This window comes from Prionailurus bengalensis, chromosome B3 (assembly GCF_016509475.1).
Source record: "Prionailurus bengalensis isolate Pbe53 chromosome B3, Fcat_Pben_1.1_paternal_pri, whole genome shotgun sequence".
NCBI classification, from domain to species: Eukaryota; Metazoa; Chordata; class Mammalia; order Carnivora; family Felidae; genus Prionailurus; species Prionailurus bengalensis.
Window position 1 is genome coordinate 83829916 of NC_057355.1, and position 12036 is coordinate 83841951.

The window sequence follows — 12036 nt, forward strand, 5'->3', positions numbered from 1 at the left end:
AGCCCAACGCGGGGCTCGAACTCACGGACCGCGAGATCGTGACCTGAGTCGAACTCGGACGCTTAACCGACTGAGCCACCCAGGCGCCCCTGAAGTTATTCTTATGTTACTCCCATAGTCCCAGGCTATTAAAGGGCAGAATTCTTCTTTGTTCAATTTTCAGATTCAGAGTGTTCAACGACCTATTCCAACAGGTAAACAAAAATATAGAATGACACTATGACCAAAGCTTTCTAAAACTCTTAGCCTCGATTTGTAGGTCAACGAGAGAAAGACATGCACAAAAAAACTCTAGCGAGCCCTTTCTGCCAAAAGTGGAGGAAATGAATCAAACCATTAAGACACTAAAGTAGGAGACCAAGTTTATTCAACAAGTATTTACTGAGCCCTTAATGTGCCAGGCACTATTTTAGGTTCTGGGAATACATTCCATTGATTAAAAACATACAAAAATCCCTGTCTTCATTGTGCTTACACTCTAGAGAAAAGATATAAGACAGTAAACATAATAAATAAGTAAATTACATAGTAAGTTAGAAGATGATAAGTACTATGAAAAAAAAATAGAGCAGTTGTGAGAATGAAGACAAGCCTTATCTGGAAATTTTCCAAAACCAGAAACGGAAAAAAAAAAAATAAGCTTCTTTCTTGGAAAGTGTATATATCTGTAAATGACAAAAGAAGATATTTCTGGCTCTTTAATGTTCAAGAGATTTGCAAGCAAGAAACGAAAGGGATTTTAAAATATGAAAATGGAATTGAAAACCAGGAAGAGTAACTTTCGTAACATAGGTGCACAATACAGGGTTCTTGAGACGGTGGAATCTGTGGCTCTACTGTAGTGGAATCTTCCACATTTCTAGCAAATTCCATGATTCTGGACATACTGCCAACCACAGTGGATCTGAAGAGTCATTTCTGTTGAAGAAAGGCTACTAGGAACAGAAAATGTGGACAAACTCAAATAGCTTTTCAGGATTTTTTTGTTTTATTTCCATTTCAATTTTAAAATACAATGCCCCGTTTTTTGTTATTTTCTCATTCTGTTAAAGAAGAAGGGTGAGCTCATTAAAAAGGAAAACTGAAACATGGGAAGGCCTACATTTCTAACACCACTGCCATTCTCAAATTGTTCACGATGCATACTTGAGGAATATTGTGTATCGGCAGACGCATGTCTTTTGATACCGTTTTTAGAGGTTGTGGTCTCCGAACTACCTTCCAGGTAGGTTCTTTTCCCCTTTGATTTAAATTCAAAATCCACTTCAACAAAGTAACCCGAACAATTGATGCCTGGTTTTTGCCTCTGGGGAATTAGGTCCTCCAAGTAAGAAGTGAAAATAAAAAATAAATGGTGTATCATCTTTGATCAGAAAGTCCTAATGTCAGAAAAATGGGGCAGAGGCAGAAAAGTCCAGGTTGCAGGACCAGGAAAAAAAGAATGTCCACCCACAGGATACTTACAAATTGATGACTATGACAGCAGCCCTTTCTAGAGGTAATAATGTCATTAGATTGTGATAATTCTCCAGAAACCCCAAAAGCCCTGGATTAAGAACATCTGGAAATTGTTCCGATGACACAAATTTCTGCTTCCTGCTGTTAAGGCTTCGATGATGCCTCTCTGTGGCATCTGTCACCGTTGCTTTTTCTTGGCAAACCTCCTCCTTTCAAATCAGGAAGTGTACATAAAGTGCAAGTAAGATTCACTCCCTTGCCCATGCTTCCATGATCTTGTTTTGATAGCTAGTATTACCAAATCTATCAGTTAAACCGCTGGCCAGCTAGGTCGTCTGCAGGCATTTCTGGCGTTAGCAAATGAGTTCATCTTGCAAGGAGAGTGTCTGAAGGTGGATGCCATCTCGGCAAGAAAACACAAAGTACCATACGTCAGACAGGGTTGTGAATGATGCAAGCAGGAGGGGGATTTCTTGTCACTGAGTCACCGAAGAGGCCTTCTTTGGATCTCAACTCTTAAAGAGAATTCGGGAACCATTACTAAAATGAATGAGGCCAGTGGATTTCAGAGCACAGTCAGTCTTCAGTGAGGGCAGATTCAGTTTTCCCTGCGTTGGGGACAGGAAAGAAAATAAAGAGGGGAAGGAGCCAAATCTGATGAGTGTAATGTCCCAAGTGTGATCAAAATAGCTTCCAGTGAAAACTTCCCATCTTATAATACAAAGTTGAACACAGTGCCCCATGACAGCACTTAGCAAAATGTGTTTTCTTGGGTTTTTGATAGAACTACAGTCCAAATGGGTCATGGGTTAGGCAATGTTACATATATCTTTATTTTAATCTTAGATTGGCTTGTCTTGATTAATATGCCAATGACCACTGTGACTCTTCAAGAGAGGAATATAGTATGTAATACATTTAAGGGGCCAGAAATTTACCTTTCGAAAACCAACTTGGCCAGACTAGCAGGATGTACAACAGATTTTGCGAAATGCTGGCCTACAGCTGGAGGCAGGACAGGAATGGTGCTAAGTCACATTCGGTTTGTATTACATGAGTCCAGTGTCTGTAGACAGAGTCACAGTCTCACACCAATAGAATAAATCAACCATTCTAACTGGCCTCCACGGGATCCCCTATGAAATGTGCCAAAATCAGGGGCCAAATTGAATGTTATGTTTGATGGGTGAACATTAACGAAAAAAGTTAACTATTTCCCATGTATTATAACCTGTCACACAATCAGTGGACATTCATGGGAGATGAATGCCCTTTGCATTTTTTCTGATTTTTTCCAGCAGAGCCCAGGCCAGGGGTTCAGGATTAAGCCCATCAAGATGTCATTACATCTGAAGCTAAGCCAAGGCTGAGACAGAACAGAGTACAGCTGACCCTTGAACAATATGGGTTCAAGGTTTGTTGAACCCATACACAGATTTGTTTCAACAAATACAGCACCGTACTGTAAATGCATTTTCTCTTCCCTAGGATTTTTCTTTTCTTTTTTTTTTTAATTTAATTTTTTAATTTAGTTTTGAGAGAGAGAGAGACAGAGCACAAGCAGGGGAGGGGCAGAGAGAGAGGGAGACACAGAATCAGAAGCAGCCTCTAGGCTCGGAGCTGTCAGCACAGAGCCCGACACGGGGCTCAAACTCACGAAGGGCGAGCTCATGACCTGAACTGAAGTCAGAGGCTCAACCGACTGAGCCACCCACCGGGCGCCCCACCTTGGATTTTTCTTATTGGCATTTTCTTTCCCCTAGCTTTTCCTTTGTTGTAAGAATACAGCACATAAATACATAAAGCATACAAAATATGTGTTGACTTCATGTTTAATGCTTCCTGTCAACAGTAGGCAATTAGTAGCTAAGTTCTGGAGAGTCAAAAGTTATATGCAGATTTTCAACTGCAGGGAGGTCGGCACCCCTAACACCCGCCCCCACCCCCACCCCCGCCCCGTCGTTCAAGGGTCAACTGTACATTAGAATATATACAAAAAATCGTAAATAAAAGTCAAAGACTGACTTGATGAAAAGTCACAGAAAATTTTCGCACACGTACTGGTTAAATTCCTGAATTTCTTTTTGGCTTCTGCCCTTTCTTCAGCATCAAAGTACCATACAGTCATAGCGTATCTGTGAAAGATAAGCAGATATAATAAGAAAAGAAGCTTAAAAACACTACCAAAAAATTAAAATGCTATGAATCTCACATCAGAGTCCTTTATAAAGCCAGCGTTTAAAGTTGTCCCTATTATTAGAAGTCCATCCCAATTTTAATTTAAAATAAACTTCTCTGGTTTCAATTCTATTTAAATGTAATAAAGCACGTGAGGAATTCCAAGTATGCACCAGGCATTATCCTGAGCAATGGGAATTCAAATGATCATGAGAATACATCTGTCCCTTTCTCAAGGAGCGCAGGCTTTCACAGGGGAGGCAGGCCACTTCACAAATAATGTATCGGGTCAAGATGATCTACACAGAAAAGGACTAGAAGGGTGTCATTCTGCTAAAGACTGGGAGACCCAAGATGTTGGAGACAGCGCAAAGAGGAGGTGACAGTTGAGTAAACCTTTGAAGAGCAATTTATTTAAATGACAGAACACTTAAAGCTCTTGGCTGGCTTTCTCTAGTTTTGGATACTAAGGCAAAGATACAAGGGAATAATGATGCCCTCAAGCTTTCTACTGTGTTCCCATTAATTTGCTTTATCCCATCTATGGGTTAGACTGTAACAGGAGTCATTTCATTCACGAGTTTTCAAAAAGTTTCACTTTATAATTACTATTAGCTACTGGAATTTCTAGAATAGCATCCGAAATTTTTTCAGGTGCTTCCCATCAATGTCTAATGTTTCTCCTGTGACTTTGGTCATCTAGGGATTGGGGAATGACGAGGGAATTCTGGCAGAAATGACAGGGTCCAATTATCATACCCCATTAAACAAGCCACAAGCAGGCTCTGGTGGTAGAATTAGTTACCTGCTCACCTAGGGCACATTCCAATTTGACATTTAATATGCAACTCTGTGTGAGGCTCAGATCGGTGATTTCTGGAGGGGCACAGCTATAAATCTTAAATACTTTACACATGTGATTCTAATTTAATTAGGCTTGTTAGGGTTCAGTCATTACCCTACCCAAGTTCTCTCCCCCTGCCCCCAACTGCGACTCCCCGTGCAAACTGCACCCCCACAGCACTCCAGCTGCACCTGGTTAACAGCTCTGGCCACGAGACAAAGGTAATAAGAGGCAGAATCCGAAGTTAGGATTATGTCAAGAGTTTCTAGATTAATACTAAACAATACAAGTTTATTTACTTATTTATTTATTTTTGAATTTTTTTTTTCCACGTTTGTTTTGAAAGAGAAAAGACAGCACAAGCCAGGGAGGGGCAGAGACAGAGGAGAACAGAGGATCTGAAGCAGGCTCTGTGCTGACAGCAGAGAGCCCAAGGTGGGGTGCGAACCTGCAAACCGTGAGACCTGAGCCTAAGTCAGCCGCTTAACCGACTGAGCCACCCAGGCGCCCCCTAAATGATACAAGTTCAGTTATTCAGTTACTCTGAAAATCTCAATGCTTGATCTAAAGATGGGGCTTTTAAAAATCCAATTATTGGGACAGGATGGGTATAGCGGGCCCACACCAATTCTCAGCAAAGGAAAGGGTAAAAAGGAAAAGAAGTAGGAACAAATTCCTCTTTCTTCTTCAAGGTTCCTTCTCTGTTTGCGATTGGCAACGTGTAAATTCACCCCGAGTTAACCATGAGAATTTCTGATATGAGATAGCCAGCATTCTCCAGGGACAGTTCAATGTTAAATTTGTTTAAGGTAGAAGTGGCAAAGAAAGAAGAGAAAAGCACTGTGGGAAATCTGGAATCCACAACGCTCACCTAATGGAAAACAATTTGTTAACAGTTCAAATTGGCATTAGGTTTTGTAAAGAACCTAAGGAATCTAGTTTCCCCTTTAACTGTTATTGCCTCCAAAGAGGTATGCTGTCAGCTTTGGGGTGTGCTTGGTCCCTCAAATGCACAGGACACAAGTTTAGGGAATTCTGTGGGAACCGAGTTGTACAAAAAGCTTCTAAGGAGGAATCATGGCCTTGGCTGTTACCTGGTCGCATAGGAAGGCTGGACTTCATGTGGGTTCCTGCGGTCTGACCAGAAGAACAAGAGTCTGTCAAAAATGGGCTCCACATCCGCTATGAATGATTTCCCTTCTGGAAATATCCGCAGGACCCCACCGTGTAGCTGAAGGCCACAAAGGAGATGGATTATTTCCTAGCCTCACACATAATTAACTAACAATGGTATTTCAGCCGCATCTAGAAACAATGCCATCTTCCAACCTCCACTCCCGGTGTATATTACTCCCCAGATTCTCTTCAACCTTACATCATGTACTAAATTTTACTTCAGACTTATCTGGTCATACCTCTTGCACCACCTCATACCAAATGAAGCCTTCCTACCCCCATCACAAAATCCACGGATACAAAGTGGGAGTGTGGTTAGGTCCAATCACACAAAATTGCCAACATTTGACAGGTTTTGACCTACAAAAACCCACCGGCAATTTCATACGGTTCAACTTAATATTACGAACTTCCTAGGAGAGTCATCACACAGAACATCTCATTCAGTTAGAATTTATAGTTTTCGGGGCGCCTGGGTGGCTCAGTCGGTTGAGGTCCGACTTCGGCTCAGGTCATGATCTCACGGTCTGTGAGTTCGAGCCCCGCGTCGGGCTCTGTGCTGACAGCTCGGAGCCTGGAGCCTGCTTCGGATTCTGTGTCTCCCTCTCTCTCTGCCCCTCCCCCACTCACGCTCTGTCTCTCTCTGTCAAAAATAAATAAACATTAAAAAAATTAAAAAAAAAAAGAATTTATAGTTTTCTTTTGAAATCCTCCAACTCCTAGGTGATCTCATCAGTTGGAACTTCCATGCTCTTTTTTCTGAACGCAGACCGCCTCATCTGCACCTTGTATTAAATGTATCGCTCTCTTCCTCGGACTACTTTTTAAAAATACGTACACCCAAATCTCCTGTTAGGATAACCATATCAAAGTAGAATTCAGGTCTCACACATCAATGTCTCCGCACAGCACAATGCCTGGCATTAACAGGCACTCGAATATTTGTTGAATGATTTCATACTCTGTGATTTATTATCACTGACGTGATCACTCCCTTGCCTGTAACACTACCTTTCACGATTTTAAAAGACAACTAAGGGACATATTCCAGTCATGTTACCAAATAGGGAGAAGAGATGAGCCTTGTCTCTTCTGATTCACTGGTTTCCCAGGTTTTGTTTTCCTGAAGCCAGATAAAATATCTTTGCTTTAGGACAACCAATATCTGCCCTAATGAACAGGAAACGGAGATGCAGAAGGTTCAAAAGCCAAATGAGCTTGAAAAGTTCTCTGACTTCTCAGACTCCTAAATCATCCTTAGCTTTCAGAAAGCATACAAATTCCAGACAAATGTTTGTAAGTGTGGAACCAGCTTTCATATCTCTATCTATCTATATGTTCAAAAAAAAAAAAAAAAAAAAAGCCAGAAAGCCTTTGGCATTCACAAACCAAGGACAGCCATGGCAAGTGGCCACCAACGAAACATATCACCCCAAGAGGACTGTGTGGGAAACCTCGCTTGGGGCTGGTTTTATATCCTACAGTTAGTTCTATTTTTGTGGAATTCTCTCAATGTTGCTGCTGGAAGGGAAAAGTATATATCTTACTGTGTGCACTGAAAATCCTATCAGCTCTGGAGTAGACGAAAAAAAAGAACTGATCCCCATTCTTAAAATACTAAATTACCTTCTCTTTATCAACCACCCTTCCCATAACCTAGTAATGACCCTCCCCTACGCCCTTTCCCATCAAATTAATTTGATATCTGTTATTTTCATCTCGTCAACTTAAGTACGAATACCACAGTAGGAGAAAAAAGGGAAATGGTGATGTAGAAAAGATTCATTCATGGGAATTATGAATTCCAAACCCTTCTCTAAGTCATCTGAATTAGCTTCCTATAGTTTCTAACCCCACACTCTACTCCCTTTAGTTCAAAAGTACCTTGGCGTCCCAATTCTTGTTCAGATAGTAGATACAGGTGATGCAGCGACCGTCACCGTTGGGGTTGTCTACGTGTCGAACATAACCCGTTCCATTTCCTGGGTAGCAAGCCACCATTGCCTATGGAGAAATCCCAAGAAAGCTGGTTAAGAAAGCTGAGACAATCCACTCCTATTGGGGAACAGCTGAGTAACAGAAGTCTCCTTGGGTGCTATGTGACATTTACAGGCGGCTGCTGGCTCCTTAACTGCATGCACAGTACGTACATTTAGATTCTTCATCATATAAGATTAACAGCCAAGTCATACCTTAGGCTCAGCCCAAGTGGAAAGTGGTTCAGCCATATTCCCACAGTTCTAGAAAGTTTCAGACCGTAATCCAGCTACATCATCAGGATGCCCTGCTTTTCTCCAATCTTTCTTTTGGCAAAAGCAGGTTCTGGGCTCCCACCCTAGACCCACAAAATCAGAATCGCTAGGTAATGGAGTTTAGGGATTATGCCTGGTGTAATAAGTGCTCCTGAATCACCAAATCACCCGCTGTCTTAGAACAATGGTGATGGTTGCATTGACAAAGAGACAGGAACCAACCACAAAGGGTGAAAAGATCAGGCTTGCTCAATAAAATGCTTAGGACAGAAAGAACAGGAAAGGAAGGGTCAATCAGAAGGAAGCTATGCCCCAATTTGTTAGGACAGGCAGTGTGATCAGGTGCAATTCACAAAAAAGCCACAGACACGTCTTAGTGTGTTTCTCAATACTCTCCTACTGTCTTCTCGCCTACTGATAATTATCACATCAGATGACATCCTGAAGTTTTCTTCCTTTGTCCAAGCACTACCTGTATCAGCCAGGTAGAGGGATAAAGTAGAAAGCCATACAGACAAATCCTACTGAAAATTACTATTAAAGAATTACTATTACTAGGGTACCAAACCTCTAATTGTCCCATGGGAAAATTATAGCAAGGAGTAGAAAAAAATGGGCAAAGTGCAAAAGCTAGTTCTTTCCACAGGACACTGCCTTATTTCTAAAATACTTTCATAGGGATGGAAACAGATAAATAAGTAAAACATTTTCATAGGGATGAGATATATGCAGGGAAGATATGGGAACTGACAACATAAAATGAAGAAAGGGACATTCTTCCTGTTTTGTTGGCCAATGCATCTTAGTGCCCAGAACAGTACCTGACACATGGAAGGTGTCTGTTTAAAATTTGATAAGGGGTGTGTGTGTGTGTGTGTGTGTGTGCGCGCGCACAGTGCATGGGCGGCTCAGTCAGTTAAGCATCCTACTTCAGTTCAGGTCATGATCTCACAGCTTGTGGGTTCGAGCCCTACATCAGGCTCTGTGCTCAGAGCTCAGAGCCTGGAGCCTGCTTCAGATTCTGTGTCTCCCTCTCTTTCTCTGCCCCTCCCCCACTCGTTCTCTCTCTCTCTCTCTCTCTCTCTCTCTCTCTCTCTCTCTCAAAAGTGAATATTTTAAAAATTTAAAAATTAAAGGGGTGCCTGGGTGGCTCAGTCGGTTAAGCGTCCGACTTCAGCTCAGGTCACGATCTCACGGTCCGTGAGTTCGAGTCTCCTGATGGCTCAGAGCCTGGAGCCTGTTTCTGATTCTGTGTCTCCCTCTCTCTCTCTGCCCCTCCTCCGTTCATGCTCTCTCTCTGTCTCAAAAATAAATTAAAAAAAAAAGTTAAAAAAAATTTTAAAAAAATTTAAAAATTAAAAAATAATAAAATTTGATAAGTGAATTAGCAAGTGGCTCTCTCCTCTGAAGAGTAAGTTTACATTCTACCTAGATCAATAGAGATTTCTGTCATTTTTTTTAAGTTTATTTATTTTCAGAGAGAGAGAGAGAGAGAGAGAATCTAAGCAGGCTCCATGCTCACAGCACAGAGCCTAATGTAGGACTCGGTACCACGAACCGTGAAATCATGACCTGAGCCTAAATCAAGAGTTGGATGCTTAACTGACAGCCACCCAGGCGTCTTGAGATTTTTGTCATTTTAAAAACCTATCTCCAAACATACATGTAGTGATCCAGTTGGTATTTTTCCTCATCAAGGGCAGGGTTGTTTCACTGGTAAAATGATCAGTCACGTAGAGAGGCCCAAACTAATGCACTAGTGGCTCGAAGGATCAGCTTCAGTGCTGTGGGGCCAAGTCACTCCCAGCTGTAGCACGAAAACATGAATGAAGCGTGTAGCTTCAAAGGCTTCACACACACTACATACTAGAACAACGATAAGGCTGAAGAGTAACTTGGCTTTACAATGATCTTAACGCTTAAATCACCGTCCCCGGCGTGCAGCTATCAATCCCCACATCCTGCCTCTGAACATCTAAAATGTCAATGCAATGTCATCTTGGAGCTGAAGTTAGGCTGTTAGCTCTAACCTCGTTCAGAAAGTGGAATTCTGAGGCTCCTGCAATCAAGATTTAACAAATGTGGTACCATCAGGCAAAGGATGGCTTGGAGAAAGCTAACTGGCAGCAGGCAGAAATGATGGGCCTGGCTGGGAAGAAGAGATAAATGAAGTCCCCTATAATGACTAGGGAATTACTCATCCCTGGAAGCAGCTATTAGGATTATAAGAGCCACCACTGAGCCAATAATGAAAGTCACTTAAGCCACAAACAATTATAGGCTAGATTCCCCACCATCTCAGCCTCTCCCCACTGTGAAGTCTTGAAAGGAAGAAGCGCTCCATCAATGCTATATAATCTTATATTCTTAAACAGCTCTACTCTAAGGAAAAGGTCAGTGGTCTGGATGCCTGCCATCTGGTTCAGTCAGCAACTAATTGTGTGATCCCAGGCTCAGTGTCTTTTCTATAAAGAGGGGCTTGGGTTGGAGGGCCTCTGAAGGTCTAAGACTCTATCTAAGCAGCAACCCCAGAAGGAGCCACAGGGTTCTTCAGGGCATCATGAAGCACTCATCTGCCTCAGAATTCAGTTTGTATTAAATACTGGAAAAAAATAGACACAAACGCACAGAAGTACATCCTTTACGAATTGCTGCATCTATAAAACATATACACTGAAAAAGAGCTAGCACATCCCAGGGACTTGGGACACCAGGCATAATCCCTAAACTCCATTAGGCACAAAACCCCTAAGTGCCAGAAAAGTATCTGATTGCTTAAGGAAGGGGAATGGAGGACATTTTTCTGGCCAGGGTGAATCTTCACCCTCTCTCCTGGTTTCTGAAGCCACAGCATCAAGTTTGAAACAATGGAAGGAAATTATTGTGGGCCTCAGTGGGCCTGTCGAAACTACATAGGCCAATTTTATCAGTGTTTTCTGGACAAGAGCCATTGGAGATAGGTCTTGGCTTGGGCACACTCCCAACTATTTGCTGGTCTCTGATACAGTCTAGAACCAGGAGGCTAAGGATATGCTGAGAAGCAAGGCTCACTTCAACAACTAGTCGTGCATTTCTGTGCCAATTTGTGCACGGGGCAGAAACAAACCCCGGAAACTGACCGGTTCAACTGCATTGCTATCTAAACCTCATCAAGCCTGGGAAGGGATTTATAATGTATAAAGGAGGAGAATGCTTCCGAACAGTGAAGAACAGGGCCAGAGTACTTGAATTATTGTGTGACCAACATGCCAAGCAGTAACACGGACACTGATCAGGAGGATGACTCATTTATTGTGGACCTTTTATTTGCCAACACTTCCTGACTGGATTAATATTTGAAATTTATAGAAGTATAATAACATATTAGTGTGGTCCACAATAGCATGTACAATATAGCCCTAGAGTTGTATTCTTGGATGTGTAAATAAACCCACATGTCCCCTTATGCACTTACCATTCCTTCTTCTGACCCCACTGTGCCCCCCCCCCCAGCCCCCAACCACTCCAGGAGGCCTTTCCAGAGCTCTGTAGCAAAAGGAAATGAGCAGAGGGGTGAACCCCACCCAAGCTGGCTCTAGACCAGAGATAAGTGCTCTAGGCCATCTAGGCGGCCATGTTCAGGCAGGAACTGTGTATGCATTCTTTGAAGATGCACACAGATACACAGAACTTTAATAGCCAAATCCAACTAACAAAATCTGTTCCCTGAATGCCACGGGCAGAAAAGAGAACAGTGGTTCTCTTGGGAGTTATCATTGAGCTGGCTTCATAAAAAGCCATATCTCATCAATCCAAAAGGCAAGGTTGAAAACTGAAAGTCAAAGATTTCCATTCTGATGCCTACACAGAACACTCTTGACTGAAATCAGCCACAGCTTGATTGTACGTATAAACCATTTTCAAAAAGTGTCATCATCAACATCCACTGTCCATTCAGCAATGATGATCATTTTAGACCCACAGGTGGGAAGGGGGTGGGTCTGCCCCATCTAGCCTCCAGTAAGACTCATCACTTTTCTAATAACAACCAACAGCCTAGATTTTCATGGAAACATATTTCACATTACTCATGACTTTGAAGTCCGATTCGCCAGTCTGACTTGATCTTAAGTAATAAAGGGGCCTTTT

At 42.2% G+C, this 12036-nt stretch overlaps 1 protein-coding gene across 1 annotated transcript in view; it reads right to left on the minus strand.

Moving 5' to 3' along the window:
* Positions 1–350: 350 nt before the first annotated feature.
* The window catches only part of EGLN3 (egl-9 family hypoxia inducible factor 3), a 30134-nt gene continuing 18448 nt past the window's right edge, over positions 351–12036 (minus strand). The window contains exons 2-5 of the mRNA XM_043555966.1: positions 7541–7660; positions 5575–5711; positions 3520–3593; positions 351–2066 (exon numbers count right to left, since the gene is read on the minus strand). Of these exons, the coding sequence (XP_043411901.1) occupies positions 2035–2066; positions 3520–3593; positions 5575–5711; positions 7541–7660 (363 nt within the window). The 3' untranslated portion in view covers positions 351–2034. The remainder of the gene's footprint in view (positions 2067–3519; positions 3594–5574; positions 5712–7540; positions 7661–12036) is intronic.